The sequence below is a fragment of the Schistocerca cancellata genome, chromosome 1 (genome assembly GCF_023864275.1).
Source record: "Schistocerca cancellata isolate TAMUIC-IGC-003103 chromosome 1, iqSchCanc2.1, whole genome shotgun sequence".
NCBI lineage: Eukaryota > Metazoa > Arthropoda > Insecta > Orthoptera > Acrididae > Schistocerca > Schistocerca cancellata.
In genome coordinates this window covers 223,589,038-223,612,315 of record NC_064626.1, presented here as the reverse complement: position 1 = coordinate 223,612,315, position 23,278 = coordinate 223,589,038, and the positions used below count along the sequence as shown (strand labels likewise).

Here is a 23,278-nt window from a genome sequence, read left to right as displayed (position 1 = left end):
CTAATTTTGTGCTGAGTTTTATGTATGTAATTGATTTTCCAATTTATTTTGACTATTCCTAGTTAATATCTTTCATTGATGTACAGCAGGAAACTATTTTAGCAGTATGTGGTTGGTCACCTGCTAACTATTAATGAGGCTTATCAGAAATTAGAACAGTAGTGCACTGGCCAAATAACTGTATATTATTGCGCGGGGAGAGGGGGGGGGGGGGGGGGGGGTGAAAAGTGGAAGTAAAAGACTGTGAAACACAACTGTGCATCTGTTGGCTACATTATTTACAGTAGTCAGTGTCAGAATCCACAACCCATTTTTCACCCAGTGTAGCTACACAGCACATCAACACGAGGACAACAAACGAAGAAAATAAAGCAGCCGAGCACTGCTTCATCCCTTCTCAGTTATTACATCCATTTTGTGTTCTGTGACTCTTATAACTTTTGTCTGTTTTCTGTACTACCTGAGACAACTTTTTGCTGTATGTATTTTATCTTTGATACCTTCAGAATTTAAGAGAGTATAGTCCATTCAATATCGCCAAAAGCTTTCTACAAATGCTATAAAATTTGGCTTGTCTTTTTTAAGCTTCAAAGCCAACTGATTTTCCCCAAGGTCAAATTCTACTAGCTTTTTCATTCTTCTGTAAACAACTTGCAACACCCCCAATGAACCGTGGACCTTGCTGAGATAGTGTGCTTGTGTACCTCAGTGATGCAGATAGCCATACTGTAGGTGCAATCACAATGGAGGGATATCTGTGGAGAGGCTGCCAGACAAACATCTGGTTTTCTAAACAGTGGCAGCAGCCTTTTCAGTAATTGCAAAGGCACAGTCTGGATGAGTGACTGATCTGGCCTGTAACATCAACCAATGTGGCCCTGTTGTGTTGATGCTGCGAATGGCTGAAAAAAAGGGGAAACTACAGCTGTTAATTTTCCTGAGGGCCTGCAGCTGTTCTATGTGGTTAAATGGTCATGGTATCCTCTTGGGTAAGATATTCCAGAGCTAAAAAAATCCCGTGTTTAGATCTCTGGGTGGGGACTCTCAGGAGGATGTTTTCATCAGGAGAAACAAAACTGGCACTCTATGGGTCAGAGTGTGAAATGTTAGATCCCTTAATTGGAGAGGTAGGTTAGAAAATTTAATAAGGGAATTAAACAGGTTAATGTTGGGTATAGGGGGGTTAGTGAAGTTTGATGGCAGGGCTTTTGGTCAGGGAATACAGCGTTATAAATACAAAACAGGCTTAATGCAGGAGTAGGTCCGATAAGGAATAAGAAAATAGAAATGCATGTAAGCTACTATGAACAGCACAGTGAATGCATTGTTGTAGCCAATATAGACATGAGACAACACCCACCACAGTAGTACAAGCTTATATGCCAATTAGCTCTACAGATGAGGAAAAGATTGAAGAAAAGTATGATGCAGTGAAGGAAATTATGCAGATAGTTAAGGGAAAGGAAATGGAAGAAAAGTAAAAATGGTAGGAGAACATGGAATGTGGTAAGACATTGCACAGTAGAATTGTGCACAGATCATAATTTAATCATCACCAACACTTGGTTTAGGAATCATGACAGACATTTGCATATGTGGAAAAGACGAGGACAGAAGAAGGTTTCAGAGAGATTATATAATCATAATACAGAGATTTCAGAACCAGATTTTAAGCTGTAAGACATTTCCAGGTGCATATGTGGACTTCCAAGGTAATTTATTGGTTATGGGCTGTGGATTAAAACTGAAGAAACTGCAAAAAAAAGGTAGGAAATTAAGGAGACGGAACCTGGGTAAGTTGAAAGAAACAGAGGGTGTTGAGAGTTTCAAAGGGAGCATTAGACGACAATTGATTGAAACAGGGGAAAGGAATATAGTACAAGACGAATGGGTAACTTTGAGACTTGAGGAAAGAAGAAAGTACAAAAATGCAGTGTATGAAACTGGGAAAAGAGAATACAGACATCTAAAGAATAGACTGACAGAAAGTGCAAATGGCAAACAGGAATGGCTAGAGGACAAATGCAATGCTGTAGAAGTGTGTATAACTAGGGTAAAGATAGATACTACCTATAGGAAAATTATAGATACCTATGGAGATAAGAAAAGCAGCTGTATGACAGTCAAGAGCTCAGATGGAAAACCAGCACTAAACATTGAAGGGAATGCTGAAATGTACGGACAAATTAACTTGAAGGCAATACTTGAAGGAAAGAGGAAACAGATAAAGATGAGACGGGAAATAGGATACTGCAAGAAGAATTTGACAGAGCACTGAAATACTTAAGTTGAAACAAGGCTCCTGGGATATTACTGAACTATCAGTTTATAAGTCATGGATGCAAAATATGGACTCAAATTATTTACAGAAGAGTGGAAAAACTGGTAGAAGCTGACCTCGGGAAAGATCAGTTTGGTTTCTGGAGAAATGTAAGAACATGCGAGACAATACTGACCCTACAACTTCTCTCAGAAAATGGCTTAAGAAAAGGTATATCCATGTTTATAGCATTTGTAGACTTAGAGAAAGCTTTTGGCAATATTGATTGAAATACACTCTTTGAAATTCTTAAGGAAGCAAGGGTAGAATACAGGAAAGAAAAGGTTATTCACAACTTCTACAGAAATCAGACAGTGGTTACAAGAGTCAAGAGGCATGAAAGGGAAACAGTTGTTGAAAAGGGAGTGAGATATGCTCACTGAGCAAGTTGTGAAGGAAAACAAGGAGAAATTTGTCAGAGAAATTTAAGTTCAGGGAGAAGTGAAAAGTTTGAGATTTGCTGATGACATTGTAATTCTGTCAGAGACAGAAAACGGGATTGATGACTTTGCCATTTGGTCCCATACCCCCCCCCCCCCCCCCCCCCGCCCCAATCAATTAATCAATCAAAGACAGAAGGACTTATAAGAGTGACTGAATTGAATAAAGTGTGTTAAAAGGAGAATATAAGAAAATACCAATAAAATCAAAACAATTGTAATGGAATATATTCAGATTAAGTTAGGTGATGTTGAAGTAATTAGATTAGTAAATGAGAGATTTGCTGTTTGAGCAGTAAAATTACTGCTGATGGCTGAAGTAAGGAGGATATAAAATGTTGATTGACAATGGCTGGGAAAGCATTTCTGAAGAGAAACTTGTTAGCATCGGATGTAAGTTTAAGTGTTAGGAAGTCTTTGCTGAAGGTATCTGTCTGGAGTGTAGCAATGTATGGAATTGAAACCTGGACTATAAACAGTTTAGGCAAGAAGAGAAAAAAGCTTTGGAAATGTGGTGTTACAGAATAATGCTGAACACTAGGTGGGTAAATCACATAACTAATGAGGAAGTACTGAATATAATTGGGGGAGAAAAGAAAATTTTGGAATAACCTCTGTTCTGGGAACAATGGTGGACATTGTGAACTTCTTTGAAATATCCTTGAGCAAGATCCGTCTCCTCAGTCTTCTCCAATAGTCACTGAAATAATAAAAAGTAAGACCTCAGAGCCCAACAACAGGCATCATTCATTCCAAAATCTGTTGCTGCTTTCACGCTGTTCCCTTACTGAGTTCTGTAAGATCTTCTTTGACATGTTTGATGTGATTCCCCCCACCCAACATCATTTCAGTGGCAACATTTGGTGGACTCATGGTGAAACCTGTTGCCATTTCCCTAAGAGGGACCATTATTCGCCATACATGTGAACAGTCGATGATTAACAACAAATCCTTATCCTTTTTTGCACCTGCCCCCACTTTGCCCCTCACACTCAAATGCACACGCATTTCCTCTCAGGTGAACTGTGTTGCACTGGCACACCTTCAGTTTCAGAGGAATGTAGCACCTCAAACTTGTTTGTTAAGGGAATGTACACTGATCAGCCAGAACATTATGACCACTTACCTAGTAGCTGACATGTCCACCTGTGGCATGGATAACAGCAGTGACACATCATGGCATGGAAGCAGTACAGCCTTGGTAGGTCACTGGAGGGAGTTGGCACCACATCTGCTCACACAAGTCACCTAATTTCCGCAAATTCCAGGGAGAGTGGCCAATGAGCTCTGACGGCACAGTCCATCACATCCCAGATGTGTTCGATCGGGTTCAGATCTGATGAGTTGGGGGGCCAGCACGTCAACTGTAACTTGCCACTCTGTTCCTTGAACCACTTCATCTGACTGATGGCCTTGCAACATGGTGCATTATCTTGTCAACAAATGTCACTGCGATTGGAAAACATGATCATCATGGAGAGGTGTATATGGTCTCGACCAGTGTATGATATTCCTTGGCTGTCATGGTGTCTTGCACGAGCTCCACTGGACCCACGGATGCCCACATGAATGTCCCCCAGAGCACAATGGAGCCACCGACAGCTTGTCTTGGTTCCACAGTACAAGTGCCAAGGAGCTGTTCCCCTGGAACATGACAGATTCGCACAATCCCATCGGCATGATGGAGGTATCAGTATTCATCATACCTTGCAATGCCCTGCCCCTGCGCCAGTGTCCAGTGCTGATGCTCACATGCCGATTTCAGTTTTAGTTGCCAATGTTGTGGTGTTAACATTGGCATATAGGTGGGCCATCGGCTGCAGAGGCTCGTCGTTAGGACTGTTCGGTGCACTGTTTGTTCACACACACTTGTACTCTGCCCGGCATTAAAGTCTGATGTTAGTTCCATCACAGTTTGCTGCCTGTCATGTTTTTCCAGTCTGCCCAGCGTATGACGTCTGACATCTGTAATGAGGGGTGTCTGCCCAATCCCACAACATCTGGACATGATTTCACCTTGGTTTTGTCACATATTGAAGACACTCCTCAAACACCTGACAAGTCGTGCAGTTTCCAAAATGCTTGTGCTGAGCCTCCTGGCCATCACAACCGCCCTCGGTCAAAATCGAATAGATTGCACGCCTTAATATTGATAGTAGGCCGTTGGTCACAATGTTCTGGCTGATCAGTTTTTGTAGTACCATGAGTTCTCCCCACATTCTGCCTTTCCTGTACAGAGCCCTTAAACTTACCAATCATATACTACTAGTCAAGTCAGTGAGTGATGATAAATAAGTCCTGTATTTTCTGTAGAGGAGAAAGGATCCACTGGAGTTTTTAGTTCTTGAGGGACATTTGATAGATCTCGTACATGCTTACCAGTAGTCTGTCCAAAACACCCATTCACAGCAGCTTCAGACCATGTGACAGTACTTTGTGTGATTTCAAACTGCGTATGAATGATAGCTAGTGTATTCTGTGCCCAACAACAACATTCACAAGCAGCCTGTGTTGTTGGTACTGCAATGTTTTTCTGTACAGTAAACAAATAACTTTAAGTTTGCTGATCATCTTTCAGTGTCTTGATCTGTTACCAAGGGTAAAAACATTATTTTAAAAACTGAACAAATAAACATCTAATTTGCACTGTATCAAGACAAATACCTGGGTGAAATTTACTTATTCCCTGATGCTACTTGTAACTTAGGGATGTGGACTTTTATTTAGTGAGCCTATCCTCGATAACTAATTCATGTAGGTAATGTTCCACATTCTGGCCTTCACAAACCAAACACACCCAACTGACCACCCTATAATCTTCTACCAATTGAGACATAAGATGCAATATGGAAGGGCATGTGGTGAGCAAGTCTCTCTTCTGGTTGTTGTAGGGTTTCTTAACCTAGGAACCATTACTGATTGGTCGAGCAGCTCCTCAGTTGGCCTCATGAGGCATAGTGCACCCGGTTCCAGTCTTCCTACCAAGGAAAAACCCCTGGCAGTGCTGGAAATCGAACTCAGGTCCCTCGCCTGGCAGTCAGCCATGCTGACCACTCAGCTTCAGAGGCAGAGAAGTGAGTCATGTAACAAATATGAAAACAGTGAAATTGACAAGAAGTCAGACAATATACACCATTGGTTATGGGAAAATTAAATGAAACATGATATGGCAGTTATAATATGTTCAGAACACATTACAGTATCACAGCTGTTGACTTTGTAAAAGCTATGTTTATATTGTGATCATAAACATTCAAATATTTCCTTAGGACTAACTGAACAATGAGTAGAAAAAGGGGGAATATTCTATTAATCACCTAAGTATCTACACTGCAGTCAAGGGAAATGATTTTCCAAACAAGATATTGCCTACAAAAGTTGTAGAATCCACAACTGTAGGCAACAATTGTCGATTTACTACTAAGAATATTATGCACAATACAATCTTCCGAAAATTCTGTTGAATTTATCAGGACTGCAGCTAACAACTGTTGATTTACTACAAAGAGTCTTATGCACAATACAAACTTCCGAAAATTCTCATAATATCACATAGATATACACTGAAATTTGGAGGAATGATTGTTTGAACTAGGATACTAGTGCTGGAATTAGTAGAGAACATAAATGTAGTTTACACCTTATGATACAGTATGCACTATGTTTGTCATGATACTCAGCATTCAAAAATACACAGTGTATTATATCAAACTTACAAGTTTTGAAATAGTCAGTGGATAATAATCAGAAAACAACATGGCAAGCACATTTACTTTGTACATAAAATCTATATTTTTGAACTGAATTTGTGTTGTATGTTTGATCTCGCTCAGCAACAGAATAAAGAACAAGAACATTACCTTCTAATATGGGCAAATGCCATTGTAGTATTTGGCCCAATTAATCCGTTACATCCTTTATACTATTAGAAAAGCTGCAAGCAAATGTAGATCGTAACTCATCTCTTTTGGAGATGGGGAAAACTATTCTTTTCAGAGTTAGTATCAGAATTGCTCACTCACTGGAATGAACTAGCTCGTTTCATGACTCACTACTCACCACTCACACACAAAAATAAATTAAAAGGAAAGCACATAGCTGTTATAATTCAGGTCACTGTACCTGATTTGGTTCATATTTTGAAAGGACATACAGCGTGACCCGACACCCCCCCCCCCCCCCCCCCCCCCCCAATGAACCATAGACCTTGCCGTTGGTGGGGAGGCTTGTGTGCCTCAGCGATACAGATAGCCGTACCGTAGGTGCAACCACAACGGAGGGGTATCTGTTGAGAGGCCAGACAAACGTATGGTTCCTGAAGGGGGGCAGCAGCCTTTTCAGTAGTTGCAGGGGCAACAGTCTGGATGATTGACTGATCTGGCCTAGTAACACTAACAAAAACGGCCTTGCTGTGCTGGTACTGCGAATGGCTGAAAGCAAGGGGAAACTACGGCCATAATTTTTCCCGAGGGCATGCAGCTTTACTGTATGGATAAATGATGATGGCGTCCTCTTGGGTAAAATATTCCGGAGGTAAAATAGTCCCCCATTCGGATCTCCGGGCGGGGACTACTCAGGAGGACGTTGTTATCAGGAGAAAGAAAACTGGCATTCTTCGGATCGGAGTGTGGAATGTCAGATCCCTTAATCAGGCAGGTAGGTTAGAAAATTTAGAAAGGGAAATGGATAGGTTAAAATTGGATATAGTGTGAATTAGTGAAGTTTGGTGGCAGGAGTAGCAAGACTTTTGGTCAGGTGAATACAGGGTTATAAATACAAAATCAAATAGGGGTAATGCAGGAATAGGTTTAATAATGAATAAAAAAAATAGGAATGCGGGTAAGGTACTACAAACAGCACAGCGAACGCATTGTTGTGGCCAAGATAGACACGAAGCCCACACCTACGACAGTAGTAAAAGTCTACATGCCAACTCAATATCACGGGCAGAGTGAAACTTATGATTTCTCTATCAATCAGCAAACTCACCAGCAGATGAAACCAAAACTTTTAGAGAAAACTTCAGCTTGTTAGTACTTCTTACCCAATCATGGTATCATTGGTGGAGGCTTTAAATCATCTAACAATAAACTGAGAAAACTTCAGTTTTGTAAGTGATGAGCATTAGACGCCCTGTGGAAAAATACGAAACACTTACTCTGGAAATTAAAGTGAACAATAAGCTCACCATATAAAAAATTAGTCACTCCAGTGGGCATGCACAGATGAATTGCCAAGTCTTTCCAGAATGTCATGTGCTCGACTACATGTATACTGCTTCTAAATGAGCATAAGGCAGTAGCAAGCAGTGAAATATCTATGTTTCAAGTGTACACTGTGTGTAAATATGAGTAAATTTAAGGACATGACATAATGGCAGAAAGGGGAAATCACGTTTGGCCATGCCCATGGCCATATGGTGTGTGAAGCTACTAGATCTGGGGATGTTTGGTGGCAGACTGTTCAGTGTATCAGCACGCAGTGGTGTAACAAATGTAGCACGAAACACATCACAATTACGGTCGACAACAGTGTGATGGGAACTGTATGCAATGAACATTTGGAGTTGGTCACCTTGCAAGAGGCCATTGCTTACACAGGCACACAAAGACAACAGCAAAGTTCATTGGGATGGAACAATATGTGACTAGTTTTCTGAACACTCTCCCACCCCATTACATCTTGACTGGCCTGCAAAATCATCTGATTTGAATCCCATAAAAAATCTGTGGGATATGTTGGACAGCAGGTAAAATACCGACAGCAGCATACCCACAATTTGGTGATATTTCACGACCAGATCCTCAGAAAGTGGCTCAACCTGTATGCGACGTACCTGTACAATTTTGTGGAATCATTTTCTAACCAAATCCAGGTGGTTACCACGACCAAAGGGCAAAATTACACTATATTAAATGTTGTTTGTAACTACTTCTATGAGGGTGACTATTTTTTTTTTTTTTTTTTTTTTTTGGGTCCAGTGAGCTTAGTCTGGAAATCACAAGACATAAATATATTCTTCTAATGGCAACAAAAAGACGTAACCCTCTGAGGCTGTCTGCCTCTAAATTGGTATCAATGACATTGAGGCAGTTGAAGTAAAAATGATTATCAATATACATACTGTACCTAAAACAAGTAGATAGATTAACATGTTCAGTTAACTAGGTAAGGTGTCAGATGAACTTCAACTATTTAAATCTTGGCAAGATCATATACATCACTTTTAGAAAAAAAATCGCTACCCATATACCAGATATATTTGTAGCTATACGAACAATGAACACAGTCATTGTAGAAGAAGAAGGAGGAGGAAGAACTTCTACATTAATAAACTACAGCACAACATGTACAAAATGTCAAAGCTTCCAGTGGCACAAATATTAGTGTCCAGATACTCAAGAATGGCATATTAACTGAAACTGGTGGTGGTAAAGCAAAAGCAAAAATTCTTAACTGCATTTTCAAATGTTCCTATATAATGGAGGATCCAGAAGTACTGTCCCAGACTCATCCTTGTAGCACTGCAGAATGTGTGGTATAGATATTAGGGTCAGCAGCACTGAGTTCCCATCTGCGCAATTCAAAAAACTGGTGCCGGTAGGAAGGGTCCAGATGGCACAGGCTGTGAAGCTGTCACTGAATTGAAATACATTGTTTTGGGGAGCATGTTCAGCAACTAGGTGGTCCAGCTGTCTCTTGCCCTCAGTGTATCAATAGCCATCCATGCGGAGAGACAGTTCATTAGTTGTCATGCCCACATGGAAAGCAGCACAGCGGTTGCAGCTTAGTTTGTAGATCACATAACTGCTTTCACAGGTAGCCCTGCCTTTGATGGGGTAGGATATTCCTGTGACCAGACTGGATCAAGTGATACTGGAAGGATGTATAGGACAGAACTTGCATCTGGGTCTACTGCCTCATGGCACATATCCCAGCAACAGACATAGATGCAAGAGCTGTCCCACACATCCTCCTCCCAGCAGCAGCAGCAGCACCAGCAGCACCAGCACCAGCACCACCACCACCACCACCACCACCACCACCCACTCTAGCGCAGTCACAGGTATCTCCTGCCACATCAAAGGCAGGGCTACCTGTGAAAGCAGTCATGTGGTCTATAAACTAAGCAGAAATTACTTCAGTTTTTTACATGGGTATGAATGACCACTGACAAACTGTGGCCACGAGACAGCTGGACCACCCAGGTGCTGAACATGCTGCCCCATGCTATGTGATTCACTTCAACGACTGCTTCACAGCCTGCATCATCTGGACGCTTCCTATCAACAGCAGCTGTTCCAAATTGCACAAGTGGGAACTCGCCCTATAATATATCATACATTCCCATAACCCCTCCCTTCCCCCAGCCTCAATCTTTTCTAGTCCTGTCCAACTACCTATCCTTTTCGCTGCTTCCACTCCTGTACTAGACAGCCTTCTGCTCCACCAATGCACCTGCCAACCTTTTCCCCTTACTTAAGTTCTCCCCTTTCCAGTTCCCCTTCTGCCCTACTCCCAAGCCCCACAAACCTCCCAACTGCACCAAGCAGCCCTTCCTATCCCTACCATACCCCTGCACACTCCCACAAGCAAAGCTACACCTTTTCCCACCCGTACCCTGCTATCCCTCCCCCTCCCCACCCAAGCCCCATCCTTACCCCCACCAACCATGCAACATTAATTCTCCAATTAGGCACTGTTGCAGACCACAGTCCAGTCTCAGTGACAAGGAGACAGTAATCTTCTGTGTGTGTGTGTGTGTGTGTGTGTGTGTGTGTGTGTGTGTGTGTGTGGAGTGAATGTGCGAGTGTTATCTACTTCAAAAGAAGGCTTTTTGGGCTGAAAGCTTAAATGTATAGCAGTCTTTTCATTGTGCCTGTCTGTGACTCAATATCACCTCTATATGGTGAGTGGCACTCTATTCATATTAAAGTGAAATGATTTGGCAGAATAATGAACGATGGCTGGAAGGGTTCTTCAAGGACTTCCCATTAGTGTAACAACTTTTTGAATTGTTTTTAGAACCCATTTACATCTCAACAAAAATAGAATACCTCGCATATAGATAACCCCGATTGAGCTGACATGAAACTGGTGCCCAAAAGGTTGCATGCTAATGCAATGCTTACTTTAACGTCCATTCACCACTTCAGCGCAATATATGCATTACACAATTTGAGGGCTGCATTGAGCTTTCTATCTTCTTGGGATGCAGATGGTTAGAAGTAACGAAAAAAAAGCACACTACTCCCTTCTACACATACCATTTGATCACTCGGTGCAATGACAATTACTTAAGTGTGTACAAAAAGCAAATTGATGTTTCATTATTTTGCCACATTTTACAGTACATTTCAAGTGGCAGAAACAACACACAATCATTGTCTATTTTCCAGACCGTATTTCCTACAAAAATAATATTCTTTGTGTATAATGTACACATCATTTAAGATCTACCTGCAATTGACACTTTAGACAAATAAATCACATATAATGAGAAAAAAACTTGCATAGATATTCCAATGGCTTATTACTTACCCCGTCTTACTGCAGATGTATCTGTCAAGGCATTCATTTCTTCTCCCAGCAAGTCACCACCAGCATCAATGAACTTAGTCTGAGATCCATTCTGCAATACACATGTTGCATTATCAGATTCTAACACAGTCTGCGAAAGTTCCCCCTTTTCCTCATTTTCAGTCTTTTTCACAACAGACTTGTTGTTACATGCACAAACAACCCATGAGCTTATAGGTCTTTGTACCTCATTTCCTTGAGTGCACTCGGTTGAATGTGGAGCCGGGGTCACACATGGTGTCCTTGGGAAAGAATGCAGTAATTTAAATTTTTTATTTATATTTTTGCCAGTTGCAAGAATCAGCTTTGTTGTGGAGCAGGAATGAGCAGAATTACACTGCATCACTTTTTTATTCTGTAATTTCACATTCTTGTGTGCATTTGCCTGAGAGGATACTGCATATGCTGTCTTAGGCTGCACTGATGGCTGAAGACACAATAATGACTGGGATTCATGTGGTAACTTTAATGCAGGTTGATACTGCATATGAGAATTTGGCCTTCTTAAAAATAATGACTGTGAAGATGATGCCACATGAGATGGAAACTGTGACACTGACATAGTTTGAGATTGTGATTGTTTGTTTGGTAGTGACTGGAACATTCTCTCCTGAGATTGATCTTGAGTACATGTCTGTGTTGGTGATTCTTCCTGCCTCCGCTGTAAAGGCAGCTGACATCTTGGGTAAAAATTTGAATGGTTTTCTACAGGGTCTTCAGTTTCTATCATTTCATTTTCCACATCCTGCCTTGGTAAACTAATATCTAATTGAGAAGACTCTCGAACCTGTAACCCCTCTGACTGAACTCTTTCTGCAGTACTTTGAGAGTCATAGACCGATTGATTGGCAGCCCTAGTGGATACTGACTGCATACAAACATTTGGATCAAATTGTTCGTCCTCAATATGTCCACAACACGATAAAGTTCTCTTCCTCTTCATGTTTGTTGTGGCAAGGATTCCATCTGGTGTATCCTCAAAAGTATTGCGTTCTATCCTACGTATTGACTGACAAGCAGTTGGGTGAGTATTTTCTGTTTCACATGGTAATCTACCTGCAGGTTGCTGAGATGTAGAAACTATTGTAGAGACAGGACTCTGCTGCATTGGCCTCTTTATATCCTGATTTCTTCTGCATATGTAATTACCTCCTGAAACACGTGAAGAAACAGTTGCTTGTCTTACGGGCAATGTGCTGCTTGATTCAACGGGTCCTCTCATTAGAAAACAATCTGAATAAGATGTCCGAAGACTATTCTGGTTTCTTGAAGCACTGCATGGAGTACTCATTTCTTCTGTTGTCTCTGCCTCACCTACAGGAAGAATGCCACTTGTCAATTTATTTTATCTTTATTGTGCATATGATACAGAAATTATGTTTTTATCTAAATTAAGAAAATGTTCTTTCTCATATAATACATATGTTGAGAAAAAAATCAGAATAACACTTAGAACTTAATATGCTTAATTCAGGACTTATGAGCATCAAATTTTTTCATTACGAAATACAGATAGAATAGTCAAATCAAGTGGTGAGGAATACACATGGGAAGGTTTTACAATAATAAAGGAAAACATGTCACCATAGAATATGTACATAAACTGACAAGTATTCTAGTTTTTATGTTATCATGTCATATACCTAATGGATCTACCTCTGTGATACTTGACTGAAAGGAGTATGTTAGTGAAGGTCTACACCAGCTGTCTGACACCTCCAGATACTGCATCTGCCATAAAGATCCCATCCATGTGATTCAAACTGACATGCAGTCCCTCCTTAAAACCTCAGGCCCCTCACAAAGACTAACACTGCAATCCATACAACTTCTCACTCCACTCAAATCATGCACCCCCACTTTTTAACTTCTTCCTAAGATCCACAAACCCAATCATCCTGGCCATCCTATAGTTGCTGACTTCAAAGCACCCACCGAAGTATATGTACCTTAGTTAATAAGCACCTGCATCCAATAGTACAAAGACTTCCTTCCTATATCAAAGATACCAACCATTCACTATATCATCTGAAATCCATGGTTAAAATGGCTCTGAGCACTATGGGACTCAACAGCTGAGGTCATAAGTCCCCTAGAACTTAGAACTACTTAAACCTAACCAACCTAAGGACATCACACACATCCATGCCCAAGGCAGGATTCGAACCTGCGACCGTAGCAGTCGCGCGGTTCCAGACTGAAGTGCCTAGAACCGCTCGGCCACCATGGCCGGCCTGAAATCCATGCCCATCCCATTTCCACCACACACCTTGCTTGTCACCACCTCCCTCTATACCAACATCCCCCACATACTTGGTCTGTCTGCTGCTGAACATTTCCTCAATCAGCAATCACCTGATTCCAAACTTATGACATGCATCCTATTCACCCTAAACAACGTTATACCTACCAACAACTATTTCACCTTCGAGGGGCAGACATACAAACAGATCAGGGCTTCCTAAAATCATGCCCTGAAATGAGATCCATTCTGCCTGAGATTTTGCAAACTACACCTAGAATAGCTATTCGTTGCCCCTCCAATCTCCATAATATTCTCGTCAGAACACATGCTCCTGCACCCATCTCACTACCCTACAGCTCCTACTCCTGAGACTGTCCACACTGCAAGAGTTGCCCTACGCACCCCCCTACCACCATCTACGCTAGCCCTGTAACTCGAAAAACATATACTATCAAATGGAGAACCACATGTGAAATGACATCATATAACAGCTTTTATGTAAACACTGTTTGGCCTTTTATGCAGACATGAGTAGCACAAAATTATCAGTTAGGATCAATGAGCATAGGCAGAAGGTGTATACTGGCAACACGCAATATCCTGTTGCAGAACATGCTCTACAGCATCACAATCATGACCTCAGTGCCTGTTTCACCACACGTGCCATCTGTATTCTTCCCCATGCACCAGTTTCTCAGAACTCCACAGGTGGGAACTATGACTATGGCATGACCTTGGTTCTTGCCACCCACCTGGTCTTAATTTACGTTAATTTCTTCTTCCTCAGCATTTCTTCACAGTAACTACTCCTTTCTTCGGTCCATTTTAGATTTTTACATGTTTCATTTTCTGACCAGTCTATTGTTCGCTGCCTGCCTCCCACCTCTGTTACATACAATGTGTTTATCACTCATATTAACTTGTGCACAATGTCCATGCTGTAATCTCTGTCTTGCATATTACTCTGTCTTACACCTTTAAGCTCTCAGGTTTTCAAAATCTCATCCCGTGCAATCCCCAACAATCAGTCCTTCCTTCTCATCCTAGCTGTAAGTCTTCCCTGACTCACAGTTCTGGTTGACTTTCCCGAAATCTACCCCTTTTCCTAGACCTCTCCAGTTTTTTTCCTTCACCCTTCTTCCTTCATCTTCAACCCTTCTGCCCGAAGAAGGAGCTACTGACTCTGAAAGCTTCCCTAATTATAATCTCCCTTCATGAGTGTGCTCTGCCACTGCTTGGTGAGTAGATTTTTTTATATATCCAATTACACTATTTTGTCAAAAATTTATTGTTTTCATTGTTATAAACACTAATACTGTAACTGTTTATGAAAACTACAATTAATGTTGATTAAATAAAGCTCAAATAATACTCAATTTCATGCTTCATAGAATTATGTGCTATTGACTCATGTTTCTGTTTAAGAGTTAAGCTTTTACTTACACACACACACACACACACACACACACACACACACACAAGTGACCGCTGTCACTGGCAACAGTGGCCAGAGACAGTGGTCACACTTGTGAGAGTTGTGCTTGTGTGAATGAGTGTGCGTTTTTTACTCGGAAGAAATTGTTTTGGCCAAAAACTTAAATGCACAGCAGTCTTTTCATTGTGCCTGTCTGTGACTCAACATCTCCTCTATATGGAGTGTAGTAATCTATCATTTTCAATACTGTTGCTACTTCATCTTGGACTCATCATTTGATGAGTAGAACATTATCATAAGGGAATTTTCAGTTTTGTTATCATGCTTGCAAAAGTTAATGATGAATTGTATTCAAGTCACATCATTCACAGTATAAATAAGTTGTGGAATCTTTAAAGCTTAGAACTGAACTGCCCCATTAATGATAAGGCTAAAATAGAATAAGACATTCATATGTCACACAGATGACTCCAAGTTTTGTCACTGAAGGCAGCACCAGACAACGAACCACAGATTGACTTTTTACTATTGGAAGGTTGATACGGAGGTTCGACTATCAAGAGAGGAAGCGGGGAGATGTGGTTGTTGGTTGGAAGGAACACGTGTGAGGAATCGGGAGTGTGATTTGACATGTTTTGTTTCACGATTTGCTTTCACATGTGGTTGTATTTTTTAAGGAAGTAGACTGGAAATTAATTTAACTTTTGAACACTAAATATCATCAGCAAACAAGGGCTTGATGAAAAGTAATGACTCGAAATTTTTACGTGAAAAATGTTAAGTCTTTTTAAATAAAAGAAACTTTATTAATAAATTACATCTTTATTCTTCATGTCTACACATTTGCAGCCATCTGCTGCTAAACGATCTGAATTGTAGCATGTAACATGATGGTGATGAAACACATAGCTATGTCAGTCGATGAGAAAAAGTGTGCTGCAATCAAGTTTTCAATACAAAGAGTTTGTCCACATGTGGAGCACCCTATCCTTCAGCACAACAATGCCAGATCACTCTCAAGCACAGTGACATCTGCAACAACCCGTCTGCATGGCTGGAAGGAAGTACACCACGGGAAGTACACCATGGCCATGTTGTGGGCTTCACTACACAGAGCTTACTGTCCGCCATTTGTCACCTACTCTCTTCACATTGACGCAGGACTCCGTATCTCAACAGCAGGATGATAGGGTACAGGGAGAGGTCATGCTGAACTAACTGAAGATAACGACACGCCTCTGTGGCTGCTTCACCCATACTTTCTTGCCCTGAAATACCTGTATGCCATGGCACTCAGCAGAAGGACACCCCCTTCTCCAGCCTATATAGTCGGAGGAGGGAACCCTGGATGTCCTGGACTACTTTAGCAGTTGGATACAAGCAGTGCAAACAATGTCAATAGTGACTACGACGCGGTTGTAGCAACAATTATTACCAAAGTACAAAGAACTAAAACAAGTAAAAAGATATATACATTCAGTAGACTAGATAAAAAATCAGTAATCACATATCTCAATGGGGAACTTGAAACTTTCAGCACAGGGCAGGAGCATGTAGAGGAGCTCTGGCTCAAGTTTAAAACAATAGCTGACCACACACTGGAGATATATGTACCCAGTAGGACAGTTCATAATGGGAGGGAACCTCCATGGTATACAGTCACTGTAATGAAACTTCTTAAGAAAGAGAGATTACTGTATAATAGGTGTAAAACAAAGTGTAGGGCTATAGATAGAGAGGTGCTCAATGTAACACATTTGGCTGTCAAGAGAGTAATGACTGCCATAGCAGAATATTGTCAAATGGCATTTCACAAAATCCATAGAAATTCTGGTCATACTTAAAGGCTGTTAGGGTAGCAAAGCAGAAGCTGAAATGCTTAATTCCATTTCCAAATGTTCTTTTACAAAGGAAAACCCAGGAGAATTGCCCAATTTAATTCTTGTACCACTGAAAAGATGAATGAAATAAGCATTAGTGTCAGTTGTGTTGAGAAACGGCTTAAATTGTTAAAACTGAACAAAGCTCCAGGCCCGAATGGAATCCCTGTCAGATTCTATACTGAATTTGCGACTGAATTAGCCCCTCTTCTAACTATAATTTATCGTAGGTCCCTTGAACACAAACCCTTGCCCAGTTCTTAGAAAAAGGCATGCGTCACACCTGTCTACAAGAAGGGTAGTAGAAGTGATCTGCAAAACTACCATCCAATATCCTTGACATCAGTTTGTTGTAGAGTCTTAGAACATATACTAAGCTTAAACATAATGACGTATCTTGAACAGAATGACCTCCTCAATGCCAACCAGTATGGTTTTCAAAAACATCAATCATGTGAAAGCCAACTTGCAATTTTCTCACTTGACATACTGACAGCTTTGGATCAAGGCAGCCAGGTAGATGCAGTGCTTCTTGATTTCCAAAAAGCATTTGATTCAGTACCGCACCTACACTTACTGTCAAAAGTACGATCACATGGGGTATCAAGTGAAATTTGTGACAGGATTGAGGACTTTTTGATAGGGAGGACACAGCATGTTATCTTGGATGGAGAGTCATTGTCAGATGTAGAAGTAATTTCTGGTGTGCCCCAGGGAAGTGTGTTGGGACTCTTGCTGTTCATGTTGTATATTAATGACCTTACACACAAAATTAATGGTAAAAATCAGGCTTTTTGTAGGTGATGCAGTTATCTATAATGAAGTACTATCGGAGAGAGGCTGCATAAATATTCATCAAGAGGCGATAGAATACGCACATACCTATCCAGTTATATTATTTTGTCAATAATTGATTGTTTTTGTTGTTGCATAAATATTCAGTCAGATCTTGATAAGATTTCAACATGGTGCAGGGATTGACAAATTGCTCTAAATGTTAAGAAATGTAAAATTATGCACTTCATGAAATGAAAAAAAAAAAAAAAAAAAAAAAAAAAAAAAAAAAAAAAAAAACGAACTATCCCATGACTATAATATCAATGAGTCACTGTTGGAATCGGCCAACTCGTAGAAGTACCCGGGTGTAACACTTTGTAGGGATGTGAAATGGAATGATCACATAAGTTCAGCCATTGGTGAAGCATTAGGTTGACTTCAGTTTATTGATAGAATACTGGGAAAGTGCAATCAGTTTACAAAAGAGATTGCTTACAAATCACTCATCTGACCCATTCTAGAATACTGCTCAAGTGTTTGGGACCCATAGTATGTAGGATTAAAAGGGATACTGAACATATACAGAGGATGGCAGCAAGAATGGTCACAGTTTTGTTTAATCCATGGGAGTGTGTCACAACGATACTGAAGGAACTGAAATTAAGACAGATGTAAACTATTATGAGACAGTCTATTAACAAAGTTTCAAGAACTGGTTTTAAATTACAACTCTATGGATATACTACAACCCCATACATATCACTCACGCGGGGATTGTGATGATAAGATTAGAATAATTACTGCATGGCAGAGGCATTCCATCAATCATTCTTCACATGCTCCATAAGTGAATGGAACAGGAAGAAACTCTAATAACTGCTACAATGGGACATACTCTCTGCCGTACACCTCGTGCTGGTTTGCTGAATGTAGATGAAGGGCACTCTGGGAGTCTGAACAGGTGAGGAATTTAACAGGCATGGCACATCCCATCTGCTCCAGCACCCTCAAGATCACTTATAGTTTGCCACTGAATACAGTGAACTCTGAAGGTAACTGAATCTTGAGGACACAATCCTTGGAAACAACAGAGCAGCCAACAAAGTCTCCCTGTTTAGACCCATACATGAATACAACTACACAGTTTTGAAGCTCATTTAAAATTTCGGAAAATATTGTATTGAAAAATGAAGCAGGTGTGCAATCTCTCCTGTAACTACACTAAATCTAAAATCATTCGTAGCCTTGGCAGTATCCAATATGGTAGTCAGTTAATGCTCCATACCAATGGATTCCAGCATACAATATGCATGGATTCCAAATGGCCTTGTCGTCCTTCGACGACTGGTAAAGAGGTGTTGTATAGCTGGACGAGCAACAGTACTGCACGTGGGGAAGTGGGAGTAGCAAGGAACTGACACACCTGAAGCAACTGATGCACCATAAGAAGCAGCTGCTGGATGTTAAGTGGTGGTTCACCAGCCTCAGCACATAGGCTGGGTATGAGGCTGGTCCAGTAAGTACCCATGGCCAGCCTGATCCCCTCATGGTGTAAAGAGTCAATGATCTTCAGGAATGAAGGCATTGCTGACCTGTACACAATACATTCACAGTTCAGGCATGATCGAACAAAAGTCCTATAACACTGGAGTAGACCTGTGACTAAGACACTTTCTTGGTCCCAACCTTCAGGTGTGGTAATCACAACAGTTTGGAGTCAAAACTGAAGCCCAAAAACTGCACAGAGGTTTTAAAAGGGAGAATGATGTTCCACATATGCAATTCAGGAAAATTAAAATTATGACGAGAATGATTAAAACTAAAACTCTCTCTCTCTCTCTCTCTCTCTCTCTCTCTCTCTCTCTCTCCCCTCTGCAGAAAATATAAAACCAGTCTTTGCAGCCCACTCGTCCAGCCATTTTACTGTTAAGTTGCAACTGATCAGTTGTTGCTGCCATACTGCCAGATGAACAGGAAACAGCAAAATTGTCCGCAAATAAGGAGCACTCTCGGGACTCGTTACCATGGATGTGATACTGTTTATAGGTACAGGAAAGAGGTTAACACTTAAAAACACTGCCCTGAGGAACACCATTCTCCTGCTCAAAATTATTTGGCAGCATGTCATCAACTTAGTACGAAAAACAGTGCTCTGACAAGAAGGACTGAATAAAGATGGGAGTTGGCCACAGAAGCCCCATTTGTGGCACTGCTCTGGAATATCATGTCTCCATGTAGTGTCATATGTCTTACTGATATGGAAAAATATACCCTTAAAATGCTGTTTATGGAGGAAAGCCTGTTGAATAGTCATCTCTAGGAGGGCCAGGTTATCAACAGTGGATCACATCTCCTGAATCCATACTGAGAGTGACTTAGGTGCTGCCAGGTCTCTAACATCCAGACCAGATGATGGTTAACCATTCACTCCAAGGTCTTTACTACACAGCTCGTTAGGGCAACAATCTGGTAACTACTGGGGTACATTGAGTCCTTTCATGGTTTGTGAAGATGTATCAAAATGGCCTCCCTCCACGAGTTGGGGAAAGTTGCTTGTTTGCCATATCAATTTGAAAGACTGTAAGAGGACTTCCTTTGATGCCGGCTGCAAATTCCACAGCATGATGCATGAGATTTGGTCAGGACTGGGCACAGTATCACGAGACGTGGACAGTGCTCATCCACCTCCCACATGGAGAATGGGCCGTTATAGGACTCTGAATTGTTAGACCTGAAGTCCACCTCACATGTGCCCAAGGTGGCATGGTAATGATGGAATGCTGGATCCTAGCTGGCAGTGGCAGTAGTCAGAGCAAATTGTTCTGCCTTTGTCTGTGCAATGTCTCCAGCTTGTGCTTAGTAACATCACTAATTCAACAACACTGTTAGAGGTAATTGCCTACCTTTACTGGAAATCCTCCAGGTGGTTCCCCATATTGCAGAAGAACAAGTGGAATAGTTGACAGAGTCCAGGAACATTTACCATTATGTTTTCTTGCTCTTCTTGATGATGCATCAAGCCTTTGCCCACCCTTATCAAAAACCAGTGAGGTTTTCCACCATTGGACAGCACTTAAACTATTACAGAGCTGCATGTGTGACCTTGATGACTGAATGGTGCTCACCAATCCACAATGGGAGAGGTGGCCTCCTAGGGTGTGAGAGAACTTTGAGAAGGAAATGTCAGTGGCCTGGTGGATCACACATCATGCGGTCTATCCACTTCTGGATGCTGCCGCAGCACTCAAACATAGCCAGCTGGCTAACAGTGTCCCATTGGCTCTGCTGATCAATTGCACCAGCGTCCTTTCAGGGAGTTAGGTGAATACAAAGTGGAAAGTGGTCACTAGAATGAATGTTGTCAATGACCTCCCACTGAACATAGTTTGCATGAGCTGGAGTGCAGAAAGAGAGATCGATGACTGACAATGACCCAGTAGCAGCACAGAAATGAGTGGGAGTGTCTGTGTTGCAAATACACAGCTCCTGAGACATCATGAAGCTCTAAGAAACTTGACCCTGAGGGCAAGTAGAGGTCAAATCCCACAATATACGGTAAGCACTGAAGTCTCCCAGTAGCAGAAACGGTCAGGAGACTTATGTAGTGAGGGGGAGAGCAGAAGAGTGGTGCACCCCCTCCCTAACTCTTTTCCGAGTCAGGTCATCCTTGCAGTAGTGTGTGTAACTCCGTAGTACCAGACACATCAGATGCTTTAAAATGTGTTTCCTGCAAACACTAGCACAGTGGACATTCCTGTGCTAGCAGTTTCAGTTACACAATGTTTCCTGAACCCATTAATGTTCCACTGAAATAAGGGAGCCATCTACCATGGGGGTTGCACTTTCAACCTACCTTTCTGTGGAGGCTGCTCAGTGCTGGTGTGAGATGTGTGCCCTGGCCGATATCACACGCCATCCTCTCTGTAGGTGAGCCACGAGAGATGTCACAGAGAGGGATGTCAGCATTGTCAGACTGCTTGATTCCTGTCTCCATTGGCAGCTGGTTCTTTGACTTAGACTTCAATTTTTTGTCTGGGGAGGTTTTGGAGCCACATCTGCAGAGATGGTAGTGACAGCACTGGACAGTGGACCAGTCAAACTTTGGAGGGGCAGGGAGCTCCACAACATTGACAAGCATGGCTTTTGTCTGATGTTCTGGGAGGAGATATGGGCTACAAAGTAACTGCAGCAGTCTAAGTGCGTTGACAATGCAGGTACTATTGCCAACACTATCAACCTCCATTTGTGTAGCAGCATCGGTTTTCTGGACTGGCTGTTTAAGAATTGAAGCAAAAGAGGCAGTGGGCGACTGCATTGCCTTATAGACAGTTTTGCTTCACCATAAAGGATGCGTACAGTGCCTACTCCAAACAAGGTGATCCCCAGAACAATTTACACACTTTGGAGGAGAGGAACAACTGACTTTTTTGTTGGGAACTACATGTTTCTACCAATAGGGTCCCGTTTCGCAAGCACTTGACAAATTTTAAAATTGCAGCAATGTTCTCCAATCATTTTTGTACCTAGAAAGGTGAAACTTCCTCAAAGCTGCCCTCTTTTGTTTAAATATTACAAACACATCTTGACAACCGGCAAGTGTTCTGTTACTAGAAACTGAAAGACTCTGTGTAATCCCCAAGTCTGAAGGACTGGCTACATGAGCCTTCTTGTTAGATTGGGTGTTGATACCTAGCAGCAGCCCACACATTCCACTAGAAGCAGGAGGAGCAATTTTTGAGGGTTCCATCTTGGTCCCACAAGCAACTCTAGACAGAGTCCTGCATGCCTCATACAACTGAGGTGCAGCAGGTTCTCCAGAGGTTGCCTACTAATAACTGTTCCACCTCAACAACCACACACCTCACTGGTGCGCAACACCCTCAAGACTGAGGGCCTCTTGCGATCCGCGCATCCAAGCCAAGATCCCCGTTCCCTGTGAAACATGACATTTCGTGCTGTGCCTCACAGTGGACACTGAAACATGCCAAGAGCTTCCGGTAACAGAGGACTGGCAATGCTTACCAAGTCTCAGCTAAGACACTCTGGGATCGCCAAGACTGCACCCAATGAATGAATGCTGAGCCCCTGGGAGGTTTCATTATCAACTGACTATAAGAATATTTGTTATCTTTGGTGTGGTATAAGTTTGTTTTCACGTTGGAGTATTGTATAAATCAATTGAATTCAGTCACCACTGAACACTAAGTACCTGTTTCAATGTCATTAGAGAAAGGACACCAGCTTCGTCAGAATAAGGACGAACCATCGTATTGGATCATGGGTGAATAATGAGACTAAACATAAGGCCAAAAGAGTTTGCCTTAGACCACTGTCTCAAGAGCCCACTGTCCTGGTGAACATCATGAGAATAACTAAAGTGGTCATAAACTATGGATTAAAACAGTGAACATGCAGATCAAAGTCAGTCCATTTTTCAGTTCTAAGCTGGAGAAGGACAGTATGTCACTGACCCTGTCATACAGATCCACTTCCACATTGTGTGTTGCACAGGCTAGCAGCCAACATTAGTACTTCTACCAACAAAACTTAACAATGTATAAGTATTATACAGAAAACTACTCTTCCACACTTGAGCTGGTT

At 41.6% G+C, this 23,278-nt stretch overlaps 1 protein-coding gene across 1 annotated transcript in view; it reads right to left on the bottom strand.

Moving 5' to 3' along the window:
• Positions 1 to 23,278, bottom strand: part of LOC126169628 (uncharacterized) — a 194,401-nt gene that overhangs the window by 85,637 nt on the left and 85,486 nt on the right. The window contains exon 4 of the mRNA XM_049920657.1: positions 11,302 to 12,654. Within this exon, the coding sequence (XP_049776614.1) occupies positions 11,302 to 12,654 (1,353 nt within the window). The remainder of the gene's footprint in view (positions 1 to 11,301; positions 12,655 to 23,278) is intronic.